We start from the raw sequence: 24,708 nt of genomic DNA, 5'->3' as shown, positions 1-24,708 counted from the left end.
GGGCGGCGGGGCGTGGCCAGCCCCACCCCGCAGCCAATCGGGCGGCGCCGCCGCCTGCTCGGAACCAATCGGGAGGCCGCGCGGCATCACGTGACGCGTTCAAAGCGGCCATTTCGTGAGGGAGCCGCGGAGCTGGGGGTGTGTCCCCATAAGGGTCAGGGAATTAAATTATTTAATTCCTTTATTTTTTTTAAGTAATAAATGATAAAGGGGAATAGTTTGTGCTTGTTTTGCCCGAATTTCCCTGATTTTTTCGGGAAAAATTAGGAAAAGGACACTAAAAACCACTGCTAAGCCTGTGCCAATCATGTAGGAGTCATCAAATGAACGGCAGGAATGACAAAAATAATTAAAAAATGAATTTCTACCCCAAGGCAGGAGGGCAGCAGCTGGATGAGCGGCCCTGAAGTGCTGCCAGGGCTCGGTGTTCCTTTTGGGACTCAAAACTGCCTAAAGAAATGAAGTTAAAAGTGTTTGTTCCTCTTGGGACTTGAAATGTTTTTAAAAAAGAAGCCAAAAGTGTTCGTTTTTACTGTGATTTAAAATATCTAAAGGAAAAAAGTAGCCTAGAAGTTGTGTGGTGTCAGCTGGGAATAAAGCAGAGCAGCCTGTGGCCAAAAACTCCCTTTATCAGCCACGTCTGCTCTGCCACGGTGCAATTCTGATTTATACAGAACATAATCCTTATTTATACAGAATTTAATTGTTATTTATACAGAATAAACCTTATTATTGTCACCGTGGTGTTGTTTATAGCGGCTGGGCTGTGCTGTGGAGCCGTTTTCCCTCCTGCGCCTCAGTTTGGGACCTTTTCCTCCCGCAGAACTTCTCTCCTCTCCCTTCCGAGGAGCTCCTGGTGGACAAACCCCGCTGCGAACCTGCGTAAACCACAAATAATTAATAAATATCGGAGTTTTAACGATTCTATGAAGTATTTTATGCCACAAACCGTCCTACCTGCTCGCCCCCGCCTCGCTGAGCGCTCCCCTCGCCCCCGTTCCCCTTCTCCCCCCCCTCAGGCCCGGCGGAGCCCCCGTCAGCGCCGCCTCCATTTTCGTGAGGCGCTGCTGCGCAGCACGGCGCCCGCCTCCGTGCCGGCCCCCGGGGCTCCCGCTGCGGCCTCCTCCGGGCCCATTCGGGGCTCCCCCAACCCCACCGGGACGGTTCCGGCCTCGGCAGCCCCGAACCGGGCCCCGGCCTCGGCCCCGCCGCCCCCGGGCCCCTCCGCGGCCGCCTCAGGCCCCGTCACAAAATGGCGGCGGGTGCGCGAAGGCGGGAAGCGAGCTTGGAGGCGCCGCCCAATCAGAAAGCGCCTCCGCGCGTTGCTAGGCAGAACGGACGCCCCTAAGTTTTTTCATAGGGCGCGCCGCGCCCAATGGGAAAATCAAACCAGCCGCGAGCGCGGCGCAGGCGGACCAATCGGCGAGCGCCTTTCCGCGTCGCTAGGCAGAACAGCGCCCTCCGCGCTTTCCCATTGGGCGCCGCTCGCCCAATGGCAAAATCCCCGGGGGGGTGCGCGGCGTTGCGGGGGTAGAGCGGGCGCGGCGCGCATGCGCAAAGGGGCGCGCAGGCGCGGGGGGGGGCGCGCGGCGCATGCGCGGGGTGCGCGCGCGGGAGGCGGCGGCGGCGGCGCTGAGGAGGAGGCGGCGGCGGCGGCGGCGGCGGCGAGGGCCGGGCCCGGGGCCGCTCCGCTCCGCTCCGCTCCCCCCCCCCCGTGCTTCGCGTGAAGGCGCCGCCCCCCCCCTCCCCTTCGCCTTCCTCCTCCTCCTCCTCTTCCTCCTCCTCCCGCCGCCTCAGGCCTCACCCCCCCCCCTCAATCACCTCAGGCCTCACCCCCCCCCCCCCCCATCACCTCACAGCCTCCCCCCCCCCCCCCTCCCTTCCCCTTCCCCTTTTTTTTCCCCTTTTTTTTTTTCCCTTTTTCCCCTTTTTTTTTCCCTTTTTCCTCCCCCTTTCCCGTTGCCGCCATGGACGTGAAGCGGCTGAAGGTGACCGAGCTGCGGGCCGAGCTGGCCGGCGCGGCCTGGACTCGCGCGGCCTGAAGGTGGAGCTGGCGCAGCGGCTGCAGGAGGCCCTGGACGCCGAGATGTTGGCGGCGGGGCCCGAGGAGAGCGGCGGAGGAGGAGGAGGAGGAGGAGGAACGGGAGGAGGAAGCGGAGCAGGAGGAGGAGGTGGTGGAGGAGCCGCGGGGACCGGCGGAGGGGACGCGGGGCCGCCGGCGGGCCCGGCCTCGCAGCGAGGCCCCGAGGAGGAAGAGGAGGAGGAGGAGGAGGAGGAAGACGAAGAGGAGGAGGAGGAGGAGGAGGACGAGGAGGCGCTGCTGGCCGACGAGGAAGCCGCCGAGGCTGCCGGTGAGGCGGGGGCGGCCCGGCCGGCCCCCCGGAGGAGGAGGAGGAGGAGGCGGAGGAGGAGGAAGAGGCCGCGGCCCCCCACACGCCCCGGAGGAGCCCCCCCAGCAGCAGCAGCCCCAGACCCAGCCCCAGGAGCCGGGGGTGGGGGTCGAGGAGCCGCAGCCCCCAGGCCCCGAGGGCGGCGGCGTTAACGGGGCCGAGCGGCCCCCGAGGAGGCGCCCAGCGGGGACGAGGCCGCAGCCGCGGAGGCCAAGGAGGAGGAGGAGGCCGCGCAGGCCGGTGAGGACCCCACCCCCAGAGGGGTTTTGGGGGGCGACGGGGTGGTTTGGGGGAGGTTCTGGGGTGTTTTGGGGGAGCCTTGGGGTGCTTTAGGGGTCCCAAGGTGCTGGCCCCTAAAGTTTGGGGGTCCCTGGGATGTTTTGGGGGATCCTCGGGGTGTTTTAGGGGGTCCTTGTGGTGCTTTGGGGGTCCCCAGGGGTGTTTTAGGAGGTCTTTGGGGTGCTTTGGGGGTCTCTGAGCTGCTGGCCCTTAAAGTTTGGGGGGTCCTCGGAGTGCTTTTGGGGTCCCAAAGTGCAGTCCCTTAAAGTTTGAGGATCTCCGGGGTGTTTTGGGGGTGCTTTGGGGGGTCCCCGAGCTGGTGTCTCCTAAAATTTGGTGCTCCCCGAGGTGTTCTGGGGATCCTGATTTAATTCCCATAAAATTTGGGGGTCCTCGGCGTGCTTTGGGGGTCCCCAGGGTGTTTTGGGGGTGCTTTGGGGGCCCCAAGGTGCTGGCCCTAAAGTTTGGGGGTACCCAGGATGTTTTGGGGATCCTTGGGATCCTTGTTAGGGGTCCTTGGGGTGCTTTGGGGGGCTCTGAGCTGTTGGCCCTTAAAGTTTGGGGTCTTTGGGGTGTTTTGGGGGTGCTTTGGGGGTCCCAAAGTGGTGGCATTTAAAGTTTGGGGGTCCCTGGGTGCTTTTGGGGATCCTTGGGGTGTTTTAGGGGGTCCTTGGGGTGCTTTGGGGTCTCTGATCTTCTGGCCCTTAAAGTTTGGGGGTCCCCGGGATGTTTTAGGGGGTCCTTGGGTTGTTTTGGGGGTCCCAGGTGCTGGCCCCTAAAGTTTGGGGTACCCAGGATGTTTTGGGGGATCCTCGGGGTGTTTTAGGGGGGTCCTTGGGGTGCTTTGGGGGTCTCTGAGCTGTTGGCACTTAAAGTTTGGGGGTCTTTGGGGTGTTTTGGGGGTGCTTTGGGGGTCCCAAGGTGCTGCCTTATAAAGTTTTGGGGGTCCCTGGGATGTTTTGGGGGATTCACGGGGTGTTTTAGGGGGTCCTCGGGTGCTTTGGGGTCCCAAGCTCCTGGTCCTTAAAGTTTGGGGGTCCCTCGGGGTGTTTTGGGGGTCCCCACGGTGTTTTGGGGGGTCCTTGGGGTGCTTTAGGGGTCCCAAGCTGCTGGCCCTTAAAGTTTCGGGGTCTCCAGGGTGTTTTGGGGGATCCTCGGGGTGTTTTAGGGGGTCCTTGGGGTGCTTTGCGGGTCCCCAATCTGCTGGCCCTTAAAGTTTGGGGTCCCGGGATGTTTTGGGGTGCTTTGGGGGGTCCCTGATTTGCTGGCCCTTAAAGTTTGGGGGGTCCTTGGGGTGCTTTGGGGTCCCAAGGTCCTGCCCTATAAAGTTTGGGGGTCCCTGGCGTGTTTTGGGGGATCCTCGGGGTGTTTTAGGGGGTCTTTGGGGTGCTTTGGGGGTCCCGAGCTACTGGCCCTTAAAGTTTGGGGGGTTCTCAGAGTGTTTTGGGGGTGCTTTGGGGGTCCCTGAGTTGCAGCCTCCTAAAATTCGGGGGTCTCCAGGGTGTTTTGGGGGATCCAATTTGCTTTCTCTAAAGTTTGGGGGTCCCTGGGGTACTTTGGGGGGTCCCGAGTTGCTGGCCCTTAAGTTTGGGGGCGTCATTGGGGTGTTTTAGGGGTCCTTGGGGTGCTTTGGGGGTCCCAAGCTGCTGTCCCCTAAAATTTGGGGGTCCCCGGGGTGTTTTGGGGTCCTCAGGGTGCCTTGGGGGGGTCCCGAGGTGCTGGCCCTTAAAGTTTGGGGTTCTTGGGGTGTTTTGGGGGTCCTCAGGGTGTTTTGGGGGATCCAAATCTGCTTCCATAAAGTTTGGGGGATGCTGGGGGTGTTTTGGGGGTGCCTTTGGGTGCTTTGGGGGATCCCAATTTGCTTCTCCTAAAGTTTGGGGGTCCCCAGGGTGCTTTTTGGGGTCCTTGGGATGCTTTGAGGGGGTCCCCGAGCTGCTGCCCCTTAAAGTTTGGGGGTCCCAGGGGTGATTTTGGGGGTCCCAAGCTGCTTTTCCCTAAAGTTTGGGGTGTCCTGAGGGTGATTTGGGGGTCCCAGTCGGTTTCCCCCCAAAGTTTGGGGGGTCTATGGGGTGTTTTGGGGGTCCTGAGAGCGCGTTTTGGGGTCCCAGTCTGCAGCTCCATAAAGTTTTGGGTTCCCCCGGGTATTTTTGGGGCCCATCATGCTGTTTTTTGGGGTCCTGGGGTGTTTTAGGGGCCCCAATCTGCTGCTCCCAAACTTTTTGTGGATTTGGGGGTGTTTTGGGGGGCCCCACTTGTTGCCCCAGAAGGTTTTTGGGGTTCTTGGGGTGTTTTTGGGGTCCCTGAGCATGTTTGGGGGCACTCTGGGGGTGCTTTGGGGTTCCTGTGCCCCCCCCTCACTTGGGGTCCTCTCACCCCCCAAATTTGGGTCTCCCGGTGCTTTGGGTCCCCCAAACCCCTCCTAAACCCCCAAAACCGCTTAAACCCACCCAAAATTCCCCCAAAACCACTTAAACCCACCCAAAACACCCCAAAAACGACTTAAACCCACCCAAAACTCCTCCAAAACCCCCAATTTTGGGCAAAATCATCTTCCTGAAGCCCCCGGGGCTCCCTTTGACCATGGGACCCTAAAAAAACCCGAAAAGTGCCCCAAGGCGCGGGTAATTAGCGCCTAACGAAGCCTTAATTAACGAGCCCCCGGAGGAAGGAGGGCGCTGCGCTGTTCGGCCGCTTTTTATGACGTTTTTGGACCCAAAAAACCCCAAACTTGGCTCAATTCAGGGCGCTGCCAGGCTCGGGCCCAAAGTCGCCTTTTTCTGGGATTTGACCTCAAAACAAAAAGCAGATTTTGGGGGGAAATGAGGTTAAAAACGGGGGGAATTGGGTTTAGGGATGGGTTTGGGGTTTTTGTGCAGGAGCCCGGCGGCTTCCTGGTGAATTCCTCGTAGGAATTAACGAGCAGGTGCCAGGATTTTTCCCCTTTTTTGATGAAAATAGAGATGATATTTGTTAATTTTAATTTTTAAAGGGTTTTAAGACTTGTTCAAGACTACTTTTAAGGATTTTTAGGGCCTTTTTTGGTTTTCTATTGGGATTTGGCTATGAGAATGAAGGGATCTCAATTACAAACCCTCGTGCTGGTGTTTAATTAATTGGACCTGGGTTTTTCCCTTATTTTGATTAAAATTAAGATAGAATTTATTATTTTTCATTTTTAAAGGGTTTTAAGGCTTCTTTAACCCTTTTTTAAGGCTTTTTGTTGCCGTTTTCTGATTTTATATGGGGATTTGGCTATGAAAATGAAGGGATCTCACTTACAAAACTTTGTGGTGCTGTTTAATTAATTGGACCCGGGATTTTTCCCTTTTTTGATGAAAATAGAGATTATATTTGTTAATTTTAATTTTTAAGGGGCTTTAAGGCTTTTTTTTAAGACTTTTTTGGTGCTTTTCTGCTATTTTCTATGGGGATTTGGCTATGAAAATGAATCACAAAACTTTATAGTGGTGCTTAATTAATTGGACCTGGGATTTTTTCATTTTTTTGATGAAAATGGAGACGGAATTATTATTATTTCATTTTTAAGGGGCTTTAGGCTTCTTTTAACCGTTTTAAGACTTTTTGGTGGTTTTTATCTAGTTTTACATTGGGATTTGGCTATGAAAACGAAGGGAGCTGAATCCCAAAACTTTGTGCTGTTGCTTAATTAATCGACCTGGGATTTTTTTCATTTTTTTGATGAAAATGGAGACGGAATTGTTATTTTTTCATTTTTACGGGGTTTTAAGGCTTTTCTAAGCTTTTTTAAGACTTTTTGGTGCCATTTTCGGATTTTATTTTGGGATTTTGCTGTGAAATCGAAGGGATCCAACTCCCAAACCTTCGTGGCACCGCTTAATTCCCCCTCACCCCGCTGGAGCAAAACCCCGCGGCTCAACACCCTCTGGGCCGAATTTACCCAAACGGGGCCGGATTTTGGGGCCAAAAAGGTGCTTTTTGTGCCGGCAGGGGACGATGAGGACAAGGCGAAGCCGGCGGGCTCGGACGGGGAGCGGCGCGGCGTCAAGCGGCAGCGGGACGAGAAGGACGAGCACGGGCGCGCTTACTACGAGTTCCGCGAGGAAGCCTACAACAGCCGGTGCGTGGCCCCAATCCTGCCCTTTTTCACCCCATTCCCGGCCCAATTTTGGGCTTAAAAAACGACCTTTTTCGCTCAGCTCCAAGTCGCCGCCGCCGCCGGAGGAGGAGCCGAGAGAAGGGGAGGACGATGAGAGCGCCGTCATCCTGGACACCTGTACGTAGAGATTTATCTAAAAATGTGATAAAAAGGCACATTTTTTTGGAAAAAACGGTTTTTCTTATCATACCTGGCATAATTAACGAGCGGCAGTACTAATTGAGGTGGAAGCTGGACGAACACGGCACCAGGATATGGGCACACGGCTCATTTTTGCTTCTTTTTGCTCTTTTTGGGGGGGTTTAATTTATAATTTGCTTCTTTTTGCTCTTTTGGGGGGTTTTTAATTTATAACTTGCTTCTTTTTGCTCTTTTGGAGGTTTTTAATTTATAATTTGCGTCTTTTGGGGGCTTTTAATTTATAACTTGCTTCCTTTGGCTCTTTCTGGGGGGTTTAATTTATAATTTGCTTCTTTCTGGTCTTTTTGGGGGGGTTTAATATATAACTTGCTTCTTTTTGTTCTTTTTGGAGGTTTTTAACTTATAATTTCCGTCTTCTTGCTCTTTTGGGGGGGGTTTAATTTGTAACTTGCTTCCTTTGGCTCTTTTTGGGGGTTTTAACTTCTAATTTGCTTGTTTTTGGTCTTTTTGGGGGGTTTTAATTTATAATTTGATTGTTTTTGCTCTTTTTTGGGGTTTTAATTTGTAAAAGCTCCAAATCCATGTTGTTTTCCTTGCTAACACGCTTCAAAAAACCTCTAATTTTTGACCAACCTTTTATTTATTAAAAAAGAAGTTGCAAACCTTACTAAAAAAGAGGTTGCAAACCTTTTATTTCTTAAAAGGTTGTGGAAAAGGCTATAAAATTACCAAATTTGTCACCCTTCCTCACGTATAACTCCAAAATCCCCCCAGAATTTCTCCAACGTGATGTTTCAAGGCGCAGCAGGGCCATTTTTCGGGGGAAAAACCCTCGAAAACGCGGCTGGGGAGCGCCGCGGGCTGTCCGCTGTGGACAATTTTCCCGTTTTGTTGATTTTTCGCCCCGTTTCTCGCCCCGCAGACACCTCGGACCTGCATTTCCGCGCCACGAAGGATCGCTACGGGGGGCAGCCGCTCTTCTTCGAGAAGTTCCCGGCCCTCTGGGCTGGGGCGAGGGGCACGCACGGCGTCACCAAGGGCAGGGTCTGCTTCGAGGCCAAGGTGAGGCCTTTTGGGGCAAATTCCGGGCATTTTGGGGCTGCTTTCGTCCACGTCTGGGGCACTTTGGGGGCTTGGCCCTCTGGGTTTATGGCTTTGGACCTCCGCAGCCTCCCCTTTTGGCTCATTTCCTCACTTTTTGACCACTTTTTCTCAGCTCCAGCCCCTTTCCACATGCTGAAAACCCAAATTTTTGCCCAAAAACCCTCGGTTATGCCCCATTTTATCCCAAATATGGGACACTTTAAGGGTTTGGTTTCTTGTTACTGCTTTGGACCCTCACAGCCTCCGCTTTTGGCTCCTTTCCTTCCATTTTCACCACTTTGCCTCGGCTCCATCCCCTTTCCACATGCTGAAAACCCCAATTTTTGCCCAAAAACCCTTCGTTTTGACCCATTTTATCCCAATATGGGACCCTTTGGGCCTTGGCCCTATTGCCACTGCTTTGAACCCTGGCAGCCTCTGCTTTTGGCTCATTTCCTTGCCCTTTGGCCACTTTCCTTCAGCTCCAGCCCCTTTCCACTTTTAGAAAATCATGGTTTTTGCCCAAAAACCCCTTGTTTTGCCCCATTTTATCCCAAATATGGGACACTTTGGGGGTTTGGCGTCCTGTAACGTCTTTGGACCCCCTCAGCTTCCCCTTTTGGCTCCTTTCCTCACCCTTTGGCCACTTTTCCTCCATTTTGGCCCCTTTCCACATGCTGAAAACCCCAATTTTTGCCCGAAAACCCTCCATTTTGCCCCATTTTATCCCAAACACGGGACACTTTTGGGGTTTGTTCTCTTGTCACCATTTTTCACCCCCACAACCTCCCCTTTTTGCTCCTTCCCTCACCGTTTAGCCATTTTGCCTCAGCTGCTCTCCCTTCCCACATGCTGAAAACCCCAATTTTTGCCCAAAAACCCTTCCTTTTGCCCCATTTTATCCCAAACACGGGACAATTTTAGGGTTTGTTCTCTTATCACCACTTCGCACCCCCACAACCTTCCCCTTTTGGCTCCTTTCCTCACCTTTTGGCCACTTTCCCCGCCGTTCCATCCCCTTCCCACACGCAGAAAGCCCTGCTTTTTGTGCAGAAGCTCCGTTTTTGCCCAAAAAGGCAGCGTTTTGCCCCATTTCCCGCAGGTGACGCAGCACCTCCCAGTGAAGGAGGGCAGCTCCGAGGTGCCGCTCTTCCGCGTCGGCTGGTCCGTCGACTTCTCCCACTCACAGCTGGGTGAGCCCCCCATTCATTTTGGGGCAGTTTCTGTGGTTTTGGGGAGTTTGTGGGTTTTGGGGGAAGGTTGGTGTGGATTTGGGGCATTTTGGGGGGGTTTTTGGTGTGGGTTTTGTGGGCTTTGGTGTGGTTTTGGGGGAGCATTGCCTGGGTTTTGTTGTGGGTTGTCTGGGTTTGGGGGGGTTTTGGGGATTTTGTCCCCCCTTTTTTTCCCCTTCCCCATTTTTGTGGGACTTTTACTGCATTTTGGGGGCCGTTTATCCCATTTTTGTGCATTTTTGCCCCATTTTGGGACTGTTTATCCCATTTTGGGGGCCATTTCCCCATTTTGGGGGTATTTTTACCCCCTTTTGGGACCGTTTGGTCCAGTTTGGTGCAGTTTATCCCATTTTTTGGCATTTTCACCCCTTTGTGGGACCGTTTGCCCCCTTTTTAGGGCCGGTTGTCCCATTTTGGGGGTTTATCCCATTTTTGTGGATTTTTGCCCCATTTTGGGACTGTTTGCCCTATTTTTTGGCATTTTTACCCCATTTTGGGGGCTGTTTGCCCCCTTTGGGGACCATTTGCTCCATTTTTGTGGGACTTCTACTCCATTTTTGGCACCATTCGTCCCATTTTTGTGAATATTTATCTCTTTTGGGGACCATTTGCCCCATTTTTGGGTTGGTTTATCCCATTATTGTGGGTTTTTGCCCCCCTTTTGGGACCGTTTGCCCCATTTTTGGTTGGTTTATCCCATTATTGTGGATTCTTGCCCCCTTTTGGGACCGTTTGCCCCATTTTTGGGTTGGTTTATCCCATTATTGTGGATTTTTGCCCCCTTTTGGGACTGTTTATCCCATTTTGGGGGCCATGTGCCCCTTTCTTGGGGTATTTTTTACCCCCTTTTGGGTCTGTTTGCTCCATTTTGGTGCCGTTTATCCCATATTTTGGCACTTTTACCCCGTTTTTGTACCGCGTGCCCCATTTTTGGCATCTTTCACCCCATTTTACGCTTTCCCTTGCAGGGGAGGACGAGCTGTCCTATGGCTACGACAGCCGGGGGCTGAAGGTGACGAGCGGGCGCTTCGAGGCCTTCGGGCAGCCCTTTGGGGAGAGCGACGTCATCGGCTGCTACGCGGTGCGGACATCTGGAAAACTCTGCTTTTTGCCCAAAAACGCTCAGTTTTGCCCCATTTTGTCGCAAATACGGGACATTTTCGGGGTTTGGCCCCATTGCCACCGCTATGGACCCCCTCAGCTTCCCCTTTTGGCTCTTTTCCTCACCCTTTGGTCACTTTTCCCTCAGCTCCATCCCTTTTGCACATAGAGAAAACCTCAATTTTTGCCCAAAATCCCTGCATTTTGCCTCATCCCAAACATGGGACACTCTGGGGGTTTGTTCTCTTGTCACCACTTCTCACCTCACAACCTCCCCTTTTTGCTCCTTCCCTCACCATTTAGCCCCTTTCCCTCAGCTGCTCTCCCTTACCACATGCTGAAAACTGCAATTTTTGCCCCAAAACCCCAATTTTTGCCCCAACACCCCTCCATCTTGCCCCATTTTATCCCAAATATGGGACACTTTTGGGGTTTTTTCTCTTGTCACCACTCCTCACCTCACAACCTCCCCTTTTTTGCTCCTTTCCTCACAATTTAGCCACTTTGCCTCACCCGCTCTCCCTTACACATGGTCAAAACCCCATTTTTTGCCCCCAAACCCCTCCATTTTGCCCCATTTTCTCCCAAATAGGGGATACTTCTGGGGTTTGTTCTCTTGTCACCACTTTTCACCTCACAACCTCCCCTTTTTGCTCCTTTCCTCACCGTTCAGCCATTTTACCTCAGCCGCTCTCCCTTACCACATGCTGAAAACCCCAATTTTTGCCCCAAAACCACAGTTTTTCCCCCAAAACCCCTCCATTTTGCCCCATTTTCTCCCAAACATGGGACACTTTTGGGGTTTGTTCTCTTGTCACCACTTTTCACCTCACAACCTCCCCTTTTTCCTCCTTCCCTCACCGTTTAGCCCCTTTCCCTCAGCCGCTCTCCCTTACCACATGCTGAAAACCCCAATTTTTGCCCAAAAAAACGCAATTTTTGCCCCAAACTCTCCCTTTTGCCTCATTTTATCCCAAACGTGGGACAATTTTAGGGTTTGTTCTCTCGTCACCACTTTTCACGCCCACAACCTCCCCTTTTTGCTCCTTCCCTCACTGTTCAGCCTTTTTACCTCAGCTGCTCTCCCTTACCACATGCTGAAAACCCCAATTTTTGCCCAAAAATCCCAATTTTTGCCCTCATACTCCTCCCTTTTGCCTCATTTTATCCCAAACATGGGACATTTTGGGGTTTGTTCTCTTCTCACCACTTTTCACCCCACCTTTTTGCTCCTTCCCTTACTGTTCAGCCATTTTCCCTCAGCCGCTCTCCCTTACCACATGCTAAAAAAACCACCAAATTCTGGTCCGAAATCCCCCAAAATCCACCAAACTCACCGTTTTTCCTCTCTTTCCAGGACTTTGAGGGCGACGAGGTGGTGGAGCTGTCCTTCTCCAAGAACGGCGAGGCGTTGGGGCCGGCTTTTGGGGTGCCCAAGGAGGATTTGGGGGGCCGGGCGCTGCTCCCTCACGTGCTGTGCAAGGGCTGCGCGGTCGAGCTGAATTTCGGGCAGCGGGAGGAGCCCCTCTGCCCCGGCCCCCCCGGCTTCGTCTTCATCCACGCCGTGCCCCCCGAGGACCGCGTCCGCACCCCGCTGCCCCCCAAAACCACGGAGGAGTGCGAGGTTTGGGGGGGGGACACCGCCTTCAGGGGGCTGGGGGGGTGTTTTGGGTCTCCTGCACTCGTTTTGTTGTTTTTTTTCCCTCATTTCTTCCATTTTCTTTCCCCTTTTTGGTCCCCCATTGTCATTTCATTAATTTTTTTCCCTCTATTTTTGGGTTCCCCATCCTCATTTCCTCAATTTCTTTCGCTATTGCCCCCCCCCCACCTCATTTGATTTCTTTTCTCTCATTTCCTCCATTTTATTTCCTCTTTTTGGTCCCCCATTCTCATTTCCTAATTTTTTCCCTCATTTTTTCCCCCCTCATCTTTCTTTCATTGATTTTTCCCCTCATTTCCTCCATTTTCTTTCCCCTTTCTGGTCCCCCATTCTCATTTCCTCATTTTTTTCCCCTTCCCCCCGCCCCATCCTTGTTTCATTGTGTTTTTTTTCCCTCATTTCTTCCATTTTCTTTCCCCTTTTGGCTTCCCCATTCTCATTTCATTGATTTCTTTCCTCTCTTTTTGGGTTCCCCATCCTCATTTCCTCATTTTTTTCCCACTATTGCCCCCCCCCCCCACCTTGTTTCATTGATCTTTTTCCTCATCTGCTCCATTTTCTTTCCTCTTTTGGGCTTCCCATCCTTATTTCCTCAATTTTTCTCCCCTTTCCCCTCCCACCCCTATTTCCTCGACTTTTCCTCCCTACACACCTTCATTTCCTCAATTTTCCCATTTCCTTGATTTTCCCCCCCTTTCCTCAAATTTCCCCCCCACTTCCTCTTTTTCCCCCATTTCCTCATTTTTCCCCCCATTTCCTTGTTTTTTCCCCCCCACACCCCCTCGTTTTCTTGATTTTCCCCCCCACACACACCCATTTCCTCATTTTTCCCCCCATTACCTTGATTTTTCCCCCATTTCCTCATTTTTTTCCCCCCCACACACCCCCATTTCCTCATTTTTTCCCCCATTTCCTCATTTTTCCCCCCACACACCCCCATTTCCTTGATTTTTCCCCCACTTCCTCGATTTTTCCCCCATTTCCTCGATTTTTTCCTCCCTACACACCTTCATTTCTTCAATTTTCCCCCCCACTTCCTCAAATTTTCCCCCATTTCCCCCCCAGGTGCTGCTGATGGTGGGGCTGCCGGGCTCGGGGAAGACCCAGTGGGCCCAGAAGCACAGCGAGGAGCACCGGGACAAACGCTACAACATCCTGGGCACCGAGCTGGTCCTGCACCAGCTGCGGGTGGGCACCCCAAAAAAACACCCCTTTAAACCCCCTTATTGATCACTATCGATAATTATTGATCATTTATCGATCGTTTATTCCCTCTGGCAGACGAGGGGCCCCGAGGAGGAGGAGCTGGACGCCAAGAGCAGGGACCTGTTAACCCAGCAAGCTGCTCAGTGCCTTAGCAAGCTGGTTCAGATCGCTCCCAGGGCCAAGAGGAACTTCATCCTCGACCAGGTGGGGGACACGGGGACACGGGGGGAGGATGAGGAGGCAGGGAGATGAAGGCTCACCTCTTCCTCCTCTTCCTCTTCCTGCAGTGCAACGTCTACAACTCGGGGCAGCGGCGGAAGCTGCTGGCCTTCAAGGGCTTCTGCCGCAAGGTGGTGGTGGTGGTGCCCACCGAGGACGACTGGAAGAAGAGGCTGGAGCTGCGCAAGGAGGCCGAGGGCGAGGACGTCCCCGACTCCGTCATGCTGGAGATGAAAGGTGCACCCCCCCGCCACCTTCCCCCACCTCCCTTTTACCTCATTTCCCCATCTTTTTCCTCGTTTCACCCGCGTTTTTCCCTCAATCCCCCCCCCTGCTTTTTCCCTGTCGTTTTTCACTTCGTTTCCCCCATGTTTTCACCTCAATTCTTCTGCTGTTTTCACCATCACCGTCTTTCCTGTGTTTTCCCCTCGTTTCCCCCACCATTTTTTCCACATTTTTACCTCATTTCCCGATTTTTCCCCTCGTTTCCCCCACCTTTTTCCACATTTTTACCTCATTTCCCGATTTTTCCCCTCATTTCCCCCACCATTTTTTCCACGTTTTTACCTCATTTCCCAATTTTCCCCTCATTTCCCCACCATTTTCACCTCAATTCCCCATGTTTTTCTATCAATCCCCCTGCATGTTGTCCCTCATTTTCCCCTGCCGTTTTTCCCTCACTTCCCCTGTTTTTTCCTCATTTCCCTGTCGTTTTTTCCCTCAATTCCCTTGCATTTTTCCCTCGTTTCCCCCGTTGTGTTTTCACCTCGTTTCACCTGCCCTTTTTCCTTCATTTTCCCCATCTTTTTTCCTCATTTCCCATTTTCCCCCTCAATTTCCCTGCTGTTTTTTCTTGTTTCCCCAGTTGCTTCACCTCAATTCCCCTATCGTTTTTCCCTCAATTTCCCTGTCACATTTTCACCTCAATCCCCCCGCCATTTTACCTCATTTCCCGCAGCTTTTTCCCCTTAATTCCCCTGCCTTTTTCACCTCACTTCCTGGTTTTTTCCTCATTTCCACCTGCCCATTCTCACCTCATTTTCCCTGCTTTTCCCCTCACTTCCCATTTTTATCCTCATTTTCCCCTGCCCTTTTTTCCCTAAATTCCTTCACCCGTTGTCACCTGATGGAAAATATGAGCCTTTTTCACCTGTTTTTCCCTTCAATTTCCCCTCCCTTTTCCCTCACCTTTTTCGCCTCAATTCCCCCTGCTGTTTTTCACCTCGTTTCCTCTGCCCTTTTTTCCTCATTTCCCCTTTTCCCCTCAATTTCCCTGCCTTTTTCACCTCATATCCTCCGTGTTTTTCTCTCGTTCCCCCCACCATGTTTTCACCTGAATTGCCCCACCATTTTCCCCTTACTTCCCCTGTTTTTTCCTCATTTCCCGTCATTTTTCACCTCGTTTTCCTGTTTTTTCCCTTGTTTTTCCCTGTCGTTTTTCACCTCATTTTCCCCCGCCTTTTTCCCCTCACTTCCCGTTTTTTTCCTCATTTCCCCCTGCCCATTTTCCCTCAATTCCCCTGTTATTTTTTCCCTCATTCCCCTGCCTTTTTCCCTCAATCCCCCAGCATATTTTCACCTCATTTTCCCGTCGTTTTTTCACCTCTTTTCCCGTCACGTTTTCAAGTCCCATTTCCCGCCTTTTTCCCCTCACCCCCCCGCCATGTTTTCCCCTCACCTCCCCGCCATTTTCCTTCCATTTCCCCCCTTTTCACCTCATTCTCTCCCCCCACATTTTCCCGTCATGTTTTCACCTCTTTTCGCCCATTTTTTCCCTCAACTCCCCCACATTTTTCACCTCACATTCCCTGCCTTTTTCACCTCATTTTCCCGTCAAGTTTTCACCTCTTATCCCCCATTTTTCCCCTCAATCCCCCTGTCACATTTTCACCTCATATCCCCCACCTTTTTCCCCTCCCATTTCCCGCCTTTTTCCCCTCACCCCCCCGCCATGTTTTCCCCACAACTCCCCCGCCATTTTCCTTCCATTTCCCCCCTTTTCACCTCATTCTCTCCCCACACATTTTCCCGCCATGTTTTCACCTCTTTTCCCCATTATTTCCCTCAATTCTCCTGTCATGTTTTCACCTCTTTTCCCCCATTTTTTCCCTGATTCCCCAGCCTTTTTCCCTCAATTCCCGTCACATTTTCACCTCATATCCCCTACCTTTTTCACCTCACATTTCCTGCCTTTTTCCCCTCAACCCCCCGCCATGTTTTCACTTCATTTTCCCGTCATGTTCTCACCTCTTTTCCCCATTTTTTCCCTCAACTCCCCCACCTTTTTCACCTCCATTCCCCAGCCTTCTTCCCCTCAATTCCCGTCACATTTCCACCTTACATCCCCCACCTTTTTCACCTCACATTCCCCGCCTTTTTCACCTCATTTTCCCATCATGTTTTCACCTCTTTTCTCCATTTTTTCCCTCAATTCCCATCACGTTTTTCCCCTCACCCCCCCGCCATGTTTTCCCCTCACCTCCCCGCCATTTTCCCTCCGTTTCCCCCTTCTCACCTCATTCTCTCCCCCCACATTTTCCCGTCATGTTTTCACCTCTTTTCCTCATTTTTTCCCTAGTTCCCCAGCCTTTTTCCCTCAATTCCCCCGTCACATTTTCACTTCATATCCCCCACCTTTTTCCCCTCACATTCCCTGCCTTTTTTCCCTCAACCCCCCGCCATGTTTTCACTTCATTTTCCCGTCATGTTCTCACCTCTTTTCCCCCATTTTTTCCCTCAACTCCCCCACCTTTTTCACCTCACATTCCTCGCCTTTTTCACCTCATTTTCCCGTCATGTTTTCACCTCTTTTCCCCCATTTTTGCCTCATTCCCACACTTTTTTCACCTCAATTCCCCAGCCTTTTTCCCTCAATTCCCGTCACATTTTCACCTCACATTTCCCGCCTTTTTCCCCTCACATTCCCTGACTTTTTCACCTCATTTTCCCGTCATGTTTTCACCTCTTTTCCCCCATTTTTTCCCTAATTCCCCAGCCTTTTTCCCTCAATCCTCCTGTCACATTTTCCCCTCACATCCCCCACCTTTTTCCCCTCCCATTTCCCGCCTTTTTCCCCTCACCCCCGCCGCCATGTTTTCCCCTCCCCTCCCCGCCATTTTCCCTCCATTTCCCCCCTTTTCACCCCATTTTCTCCCCCCGCAGCCAACTACTCTCTGCCGGAGAAGAACGACTACCTGGACGAGGTGCTGTACGGCGAGCTGCCCAAGGAGGAGGCGCAGCCCCTGGTCACCAAGTACAAGGAGGAGGCCAGGAAGCTGCTGCCCCCCTCCGAAAAACGCGCCAACCGCCGCAACAACCGCAACAAGCGCAACCGCCAGAACCGCAACCGCGGCCAGGGCTACGGTGGGACCCCCCCCTGACCCCCCCACCTTCTTTTTGGTCCTTTTTGGGGCTCCCCCGTGACCCCAAACCCTTTATTCCCCCTCATGCAGTGGGCGGCCAGCGCCGGGGCTACGACAATCGCGTCTACGGGCAGCAGCAGTACTGGGGGCAGCCTGGAAACCGAGGGGTGAGCGCCCACCTCAGACCCTCCACCTCCATTTTTTCCCCTCCCCAACCCACATTTTGAGGCTTTTTGGGGCTTTTCTGTGGTGATTTTTTCCAGGGTTACCGCAACTTCTACGACCGCTACCGAGGGGACTACGACAGGTTCTACGGCCGCGACTACGAGTACAACAGATACCGGGACTACTACCGGCAGTACAACCGGGAGGTGAGGGGGGCCACGGCCCCTTCCCCATTTTATTTTAACCCCCCCGAACCATTTCCCCCCTCTCCTGACATTTTTAGCCCCCCCCGAACCATTTTCCCCTTTTCCTGCCATTTTTAGCCTCTCCCAGAACCATTTTCCCCTCTTTTTTTCCACTCTTTGCCCCTTTATAACCATTTTTCCCCCATTTTCTACATTTTTAACCCCCCACATCACCATTTTTCCCCCATTTTCTACATTTTTAACCCCCACATAACCGTTTTTCCCCCATTTTCTACATTTTTAACCCCCCACATCACCATTTTTCCCCCATTTTCTACATTTTTAACCCCCACATAACCATTTTTCCCCCATTTTCTACATTTTTAACCCCCCCACATCACCATTTTTCCCCCCTTTTTTCATTTTTTAGCCCCCACTATAACCATTTCTCTGCCTCTTTTCATTTTTTTTACCCCCTCCAAATCCTTTCCCCTTTTTTATTTATTTTTTTAGCCTTCCTGTAACCATTTTTCCCCCATTTTCTACATTTTTAGCCCCCCACAAATCCATTTTTCCTCATTTTTTTCATTTTTTAACCCCCTATAACCTGTTTTCCCCTATTTTTTAGCTTCCCCATTGTCATTTTCACCCTTTTTCATTTTTTACCCCCCCGTAATGATTTCTCCTCACCTTTTTTCATTTTTACCCCCCGCAGGTCCTTTTATACTCCCTTATTTTCCATTTTTTAGACCCTCCATAACCACTTTTTCCCCATTTTTTCATTTTTTTTACCCCAGATGCCCCATTTTTCCCCTTTTTTTTCCATTTTTAGCCCCCCCACAATTATTCCTCCCCCCTTTTTTTCCATATTTACCCCCCACATCACCCATTTCCCCCCTTACTCTCCAACTCCCACCCCCCTCCATACCCATTTTCCCCCCATTTTTCACTTTTTTACCCCTAAAACCCTTTTTCCCCATTTTTCATTTTTTTCCCCATTTTTTCCATTTTTAGCCCCCCCCACAATCATTCCTCCCCCCTTTTTTTTATTTATTCCCCCCCCAGCACCCATTTCCCCCCTTCCTTTCCACTTCCCACCCCTTCCATACCCATTTCCCCCCCACTTTTTCACTCTTTTCCCCCTTTTTCCCCCATTTTTTCACGTTTTACCCCTTATGCCCCATTTTTCCCCATTTTTTTCCATTTTTACCCCCCCCACAATTATTCCTCCCCCCTTTTTTTCATATTTAGCCCCCACATCACCCATTTCCCCCCTTACTCTCCACTTCCCACCCCCTCCCATACCCATTTCCCCCCTTTTTTTCCATTTTTTCCCCCTTTTCCCCATTTTTTCCCTTTTTTTAAAAATTTTTGTCCCCCCCCCAACTAATTCCCCCGATTTTTCTCCCCAGTGCAGAACTACTACCAGGACAGAGACCGATACTACAGGAACTACTACGGCTACCAGGGCTACCGGTGAAGGCCCCCCCGGCTCCCCAAAACACAACCGACGGGAAAAAAAAATTAAAAAAAAAAAAACACAAAAATACAAAAATACAAAAAAATACAAAAAAAAAAAAACAGGGCTGGGGGGTGGGGCGGAGAGGTTTTTTGTTGGGGGAGGTCGGGGAGGGGAGGGAGGTGCCGGGGAGGGGGGAAGAAGAAGAAAAAAAAGAAAAAAAGGAGTAAAAAAAAAAAAAAAAAAGGAGTAGTAAAAAAAAAGATAAAAAAAAGGACAAAAAAAAATGTAAATTTTTTTTAAAGTTTGTTGAAAAAGAATATTGTCTTATTCTATAAAACATTTCAAAGCTGGTTAGGTATTTGTAATCGGGACGGCGCGCGGCCCCCCCCCCACCCCGGTGGGGGCCTCGGGGGGGGGGCCGGGGGCGGATTTTTTGGGGCAGAAAATCGCTGTTGGTCGAATTCCTTCCTTTTTGTTGTTTTTTTTTTGTTTTTTTTTGTTTTTTCCTTGCAGCTCGGTTGTTCTCGGGTGGAGGGGGTGGGGGGGGTGCAGGGGGTTTTTGGGGTTGGGGGGGATTGGGGGTCGTTTCCCCTCCCCCCCCCCTCCACCCCCCCTCGCTATTAAATTGCCCTGAAAATCTCTGGATTTGGGACCGTTTCTTTTCCTCGCTTGTCTGGTTTTTTTTTTTGGTTGATTTTTCCTCTTTTTTTGTATTTTTCTCGGCAGATCGGGGGGGGGGCACGGCCTTGGGGCCCCCCCTTTTCCTTCCTCCCCCCCCCCAGGCCCGGAGGTGGCACTTGGGGGACAGCAGGCAGTGGGGGGGGGGGGCTGTGCGTTTTGGGCCATTTTTGGCTTTTTTCCCCTTTTTAATTTTATCCCCCCCAACCCCTCAGCCCTTTCAGTGTTTGAAATTCAAACATTTTGTGTTTTATTTTTTTAATTTTCCTCCCAAATCGGCCGTTTCCTTTTTGGTTTTAATTTTTTCCCCTTTTTTTTGTTTTAATTATTTTTTTCCCTTTTTAATTATTTCTTTTGGTTTTAATTATTTTTTTCCTTTTTTGTTTTAATTTTTTTTCCTTTTTTTCCTTTTTAATTATTTTTTTCCTTTTTAATTATTTTTTTCTCTTTTTTTTGTTTTTAATTATTTTTTTCTTTTAATTATTTTTTTCCTTTTTTATTTTTTTGTTTTTAATTATTTTTTTCTTTTAATTATTTTTTTCCTTTTTTATTTTTTTGTTTTAATTTTTTTCCTTTTTTGTTTTTAATTATTTTTTTTCATTTTTAATTATTTTTTTCATTTTTATTTTTTCCCTTTTTTTGTGTTTAATTTTTTTCCTTTTTTTTTTGTTTTTTTTTTGTTTTGTTTTGTTTTGTTTTTTTTCCTTTTTTTTTGTTTTTTCTTTTTTTTCCTTTTTTTTGTTTTTTTCCCCCTCAGTAGCAGCAGAGCCAAGCCATTTTTTTGGAGCTTTCGGCGTCCTTTTTAAATAATAAAAAAAATATTAAAAAACACATAAAATACCAATAAAACAATAATCCCGCTTTTTTTTTTCTGGGATAACCCCCCCCTTGCGTCTCTCAGCCTGGAGCCCCCCCCGTAGGCGTCTTGACCCCCCCGAGTCGCATTTTTTTGTTAAAAACACACAAAAAAAATTAAAAAAAAAAATAAAAACCCCCTTCCCCCGGGCACGGTGCCCGTTTTGGTGTCATTTCCCGGGGTTTTGGGTTTTTGAGGGGGGTGTTGTGGGGCCGCTCGGGGCTGTACGGGTGGTGTCACCGCTGTGTCCCCCCCAAATGTCCCCGAACCCCCCCAAAATGTCCCGTCCCCCCCCCCTGTAGGCGGCTGCGGCCGTTTTTAGAATAAAGGAACCGTTTCGCTTGACTTCAGCCCCCGCCTCGTGTCTGGGACGGGCTTTTGGGGGGGTTTTGGGGTTTTGCGGGGGTTAGGGCATCATTTGGGGGGATATAGCCTGATTTAGGGCTGGTTCCAGGGGTTTTGGGGTGGTTTTAGGGCATCATTTTGGGGGCTAGATCGTGGTTTAGGGCTGGTTCCAGGGGTTTTGGGGTGGTTTTAGGGCATCATTTTGGTGTTTGGGGTTGGTTTTAGGGCCTTGTGTCGGGGTTTGTGTTTGGGTTTAGGCCTCATTTTGGGGGTTACATCGTGATTTAGGGCTGGTTCCAGGGGTTTTGGGGTGGTTTTAGGGCATCATTTTGGGGGCTAGATCGTGGTTTAGGGCTGGTTCCAGGGGTTTTGGGGTAGTTTTAGGGCATCGTTTTGGTGTTTGGGGTTGTTTTTAGGGCCTCATGGTGGGGATTGGGGTGGTTTTAGGGCCTCGTTTTGGGGGATATAGCGTGATTTAAGGCTGGTTGCAGGGGTTTTGGGGTTTTGGTGTGGTTTTAGGGCAGCATTTTGGGGCTAGATCGTGATTTAGGGCGGGTTCCAGGGGTTTTGGGGTTGGTTTTAGGGCCTCATATTGGGGTTTGGGGTCTGCACCATGGTTTAGGCCGGTTCCAGGGCCTTGTGTCACTGTTTGGGGCCTGCACCATGATTTGGGGCCAGTGCTGGGGCCTCCTGTTGGGGTTTTGGGACCTGCACCATGATTTAGGGCCAGCACCGGAGCCTTGTGTTGGGATTTGGGGCCAGTACTGGGGCCTCCTGTTGGGATTTGGGTATGGACTGTGGTTTAGGGCCGGTACCAGGGCCTCATGTTGGTGTTTAGGGCCAGTTCTAGGGCCTTGTGTTGGGGTTTGGGGTTGGTTTTAGGGCCTCGTGTTGGGGTTTTGGACCTGCACCACAGTTTAGGGCATTGTGTCACTGTTTGGGGTCTGCGCCATGATTTGGGGCCGGTCCCGGGGCCTCGTTTTGGGGTTTGGGGCCTGCACCGGGCCCCTGAAGCCTCAACCGACTCCCGTCGCCATGGCAACCGCGAGCGGTAACCAGGAAGTGGAGGGGGGAGGCGCCGCCATCTTGGAAGCGGGCAGGCGCCGTTATGTGGGCGGGCGGGCGCCGCGGCAGATGCCGCCGCCGCCATTTTGGAAGCGGGCGCCGCCATTTTGGGCGGGGGGCGCCATCTTGGGGCGGGCGGCGCAGCGCGCATGCGCGCGCAGGCGCTATGGAGGGGCCGGGCGAAGCCTGCATGGGCGCCGCCATGTTGGGTAGGGGCAGGGGGGATTTGGGGGCGTTTTGGGGGATTTCTCCCGACCCCAAAAAGGCTCCGGGGCCCTGGGGGCCCCAAAAAGGGGCTGGGGGCGTGGGGGACCCCATGGGGGACACTATAAAGGGTTTGGGGGCGGGGGGGAGCCCAGAGAGGAGGTGTGGGCAGGGGGACCCCATAAGGGGACCCCATAGGGGGGGCCTATAAAGGGGCTGGGGGCGTGGGGGACCCCACAGAGACCCCATAAAGGGGCTGGGGGCAAGAGGGACCCTATAAAGGGTCTGGGGGTAATGGGAACTCCACAGAGACCCCATAAAGGGTTTGGGGCCATGGGGGACCCCAAAGAGGGTCTGGGGTCATGGGGGACCCCATGTGGGGACCCTATAAAGGGTCTTGGGGGTGTGGGGGGACCCCATAGGGGGACCCCATAAAGGAGCTGGGGCTGTGGCAGACCCCATATGGGGACCCTATAATGGGTCTGGGGGCGTGGGGGACCCCTTAGGGGGGGTCCTATAAAGGGGCTGGGGGGTAAGGGGGGACCCCATGGGGTGATCCTATAATGGGTCTGGGGGTGTGGCAGACCCTATAGAGGGACCCCATAAAGGGTCTGGGGGCAAGGGGGACCCCATAGGGGGCCCCTATAAGGGGTCTGGGGGCGTGGGGGACCCACAAAGACCCCATAAAGGAGGTGGGGTCATGGGGGACCCCATAAAGGGTCTGGGGGCTATGGGGGACCCCAAAGGGAGGCCCCATAAAGGGTCTGGGGTCATGGGGGACCCCATATGGGGACCCCATAAAGGGTCTGTGGGCAAGGGGGGGACCCCATAGGGGGCCCCTATAAAGGGTCTGGGGGCGTGGGGGGCTCCATGGGGACCCCACAGAGCTGCCAGGGCCGCCCCCCCCCCATAAAGCTCCCTCTGCCCCACAGCGCGCCTGGTTGAGGTGACCCCCCCACTGCGCCCCATAGCGCCCCATAGCGCCCCACAGCCCACCCCATAGCGCCCCCAACACCCCCCCCCATTGCCCCACATCCCCCCCCAACCCCCCCATAGCGCCCCACATCTTGCCCCATAGCCCCCCCACATCACCCCATAGCACCCCCAAACCCCCCCCATTGCCCCATAGCGCCCCACATCACCCATAGCACCCCCCCCACCCCCCCCCCAGTTGCCATATGGGGGTCCCGGGGGGGGGTCCCCAGATTTATGGGGCAGGAGGGGGGGGCTCCGTGGGGCGCTATGGGGCCGGGGTTTTTGGGGGGGGACACATCGGGGCCCCCCCAGACCCACACGGAGGCCGCTCGGTGCCAGACCCTTTATTTGTGCTGCTGGGGGGCTGGGGGGGGCGCCCCATAGCCTGCCCCATAGCCCCGCCCCATAGCCCGACCCCCAAGTGTGGGGTGGGGATCCCAAAATGTGGGGGGGACCCCTAAGTGTGGGGCAGGACCCCCAAGTGTGGGGTGGGACCTTCAAGTGTGGGGGGACCCAAAATGTGTGGGGGGGATCCCGAAGTGTGGGGCAGGACCCCCAAGTGTGGGGCGGGGATCACAAAATATGGGGGGGGACCCCCAAAATGTGAGGGGGACCCCTAAGTGTGGGGGTGGGACCCCCAAGTGTGGGGGTGGGACCTTCAAGTGTGGGGGAGGGGACCCCAAAATGTGGGGGGGGACTTGCAAATGTGGGGCAGCCCCCCATGTGTGGGGCAGCCCCCTAAGTGTGGGTCAGGACCTCAAAATATGGGGTCAGGACCCCCAGATGTGGGTCAGGACCCCTAATTATGGGTCAGGGGCCCCCCCGCTATGGGTCTGCCCCCCAAGTGTGGGTCACCCCCCAGGTCTGATTCACCCCCCAAGTGTGGTTTAGCCCCCCAAGTGTGGGTCAGGACCCCAAAATGTGGGTCAGGACCCCCAATTATGCGTCAGGGCCCCCCCGCTATGGGTCTGCCCCCCAAGTGTGGGTCAGGACCCCCCCAAGTGTGGGTCAGGACCCCCAGATGTGGGTCAGGGCCCCCAATTATGGGTCAGGGACCCCAAAATATGGGGTCGCGCCCCCCGCTATGGGGCTGCCCCCCAAGTGTGGGGCTCAGAGCAGGGCGCAGAAGAATTTCTTCTCCCGGAAGGGGTTCTCGGAGGTGGGCACGGGGGTGATGAGGGGATCCTCGCACGCGTGGGCATCGCAGTACGACAGCAGCTCCGCCGCCCGCCTTCGACACCTGCACGGCCCAGTACAGCCCAGTACAGCCCAGTATCCCCCAGTGACCGCCCCAGTATCCCCCAGTAACCCCCCAGTGCCCCCCTGCCCCACAAGTGCCCCCCCAGTGCCTCCCAGTACATCCCAGTACATCCCAGTATATCCCAGTGACCCCCCCAGTACATTCCAGTATATCCCAGTAACTCCCAGTGACCCCCCCAGTAACCCCCAGGATCCCATAGTAACCCCCCAGTGCCTCCCAGTACATCCTGGTACATCCCAGTGCCTCCCAGTACATCCCAGTACATCCCAGTAACTCCCAGTAACTCCCAGTGACCCCCCCCAGTACATTCCAGTATATCCCAATATATCCCAGTGACCCCCCCAGTAACACCCAGTATCCCCCAGTAACCCCCCAGTATCCCCTTCGACACCTGGGGCACGGCCCGTCACGCCCAGTACATCCCAGTACATCCCAGTAACTCCCAGTGACCCCCCCCAGTACATTCCAGTATATCCCAGTACATCCCAGTGCCTCCCAGTATCCCCCAGTAACCCTCCAGTGCCCCCCTCCCACAAGTGCCCCCCCAGTGCCTCCAGTACATCCCAGTAACTCCCAGTAACTCCCAGTGACCCCCCCAGTAACCCCCAGGATCCCCCAGTAACCCCCCAGTATCCCCTTCGACACCTGGGGCATGGCTCTGTCACTCCCAGTACATCCCAGTACATCCCAGTGACCACCCC

The 24,708-nt window shown here is 52.9% G+C and overlaps 1 protein-coding gene and 2 long non-coding RNA genes across 3 annotated transcripts; 2 read left to right on the top strand and 1 right to left on the bottom strand.

Annotated features, from left to right (window-relative positions):
- The first annotated feature begins 1,952 nt into the window (after nt 1-1,952).
- LOC137848991 (heterogeneous nuclear ribonucleoprotein U-like protein 2) lies at nt 1,953-18,973 on the top strand. Its single transcript, XM_068668472.1, is given in 18 exon segments — nt 1,953-2,007; nt 2,010-2,372; nt 2,375-2,428; nt 2,431-2,559; nt 2,562-2,630; nt 6,639-6,768; nt 6,848-6,924; nt 7,871-8,010; nt 9,134-9,224; nt 10,232-10,344; nt 11,722-11,988; nt 13,090-13,212; nt 13,306-13,434; nt 13,518-13,686; nt 16,612-16,812; nt 16,902-16,978; nt 17,075-17,182; nt 18,579-18,973. Coding segments are annotated over 18 exon segments (2,343 nt in total). The 5' UTR covers nt 1,953-1,967; the 3' UTR covers nt 18,642-18,973.
- A 4,102-nt stretch (nt 18,974-23,075) lies between these two features.
- LOC137848992 (uncharacterized) lies at nt 23,076-23,880 on the bottom strand. Its single transcript, XR_011091622.1, has 2 exons — nt 23,762-23,880; nt 23,076-23,502 (listed from the first exon to the last, which is right to left on the bottom strand). It is a non-coding gene; the product is annotated as an uncharacterized lncRNA (long non-coding RNA).
- On the top strand, nt 23,552-24,147 carry LOC137848993 (uncharacterized). Its single transcript, XR_011091623.1, has 3 exons — nt 23,552-23,667; nt 23,749-24,040; nt 24,133-24,147. It is a non-coding gene; the product is annotated as an uncharacterized lncRNA (long non-coding RNA).
- The last annotated feature ends 561 nt before the right edge of the window (nt 24,148-24,708 follow it).

The sequence above is a fragment of the Anas acuta genome, unplaced genomic scaffold (assembly GCF_963932015.1).
Source record: "Anas acuta unplaced genomic scaffold, bAnaAcu1.1 SCAFFOLD_385, whole genome shotgun sequence".
Classification (NCBI taxonomy): Eukaryota; Metazoa; Chordata; class Aves; order Anseriformes; family Anatidae; genus Anas; species Anas acuta.
This window is presented reverse-complemented; position numbering and strand designations above follow the sequence as displayed.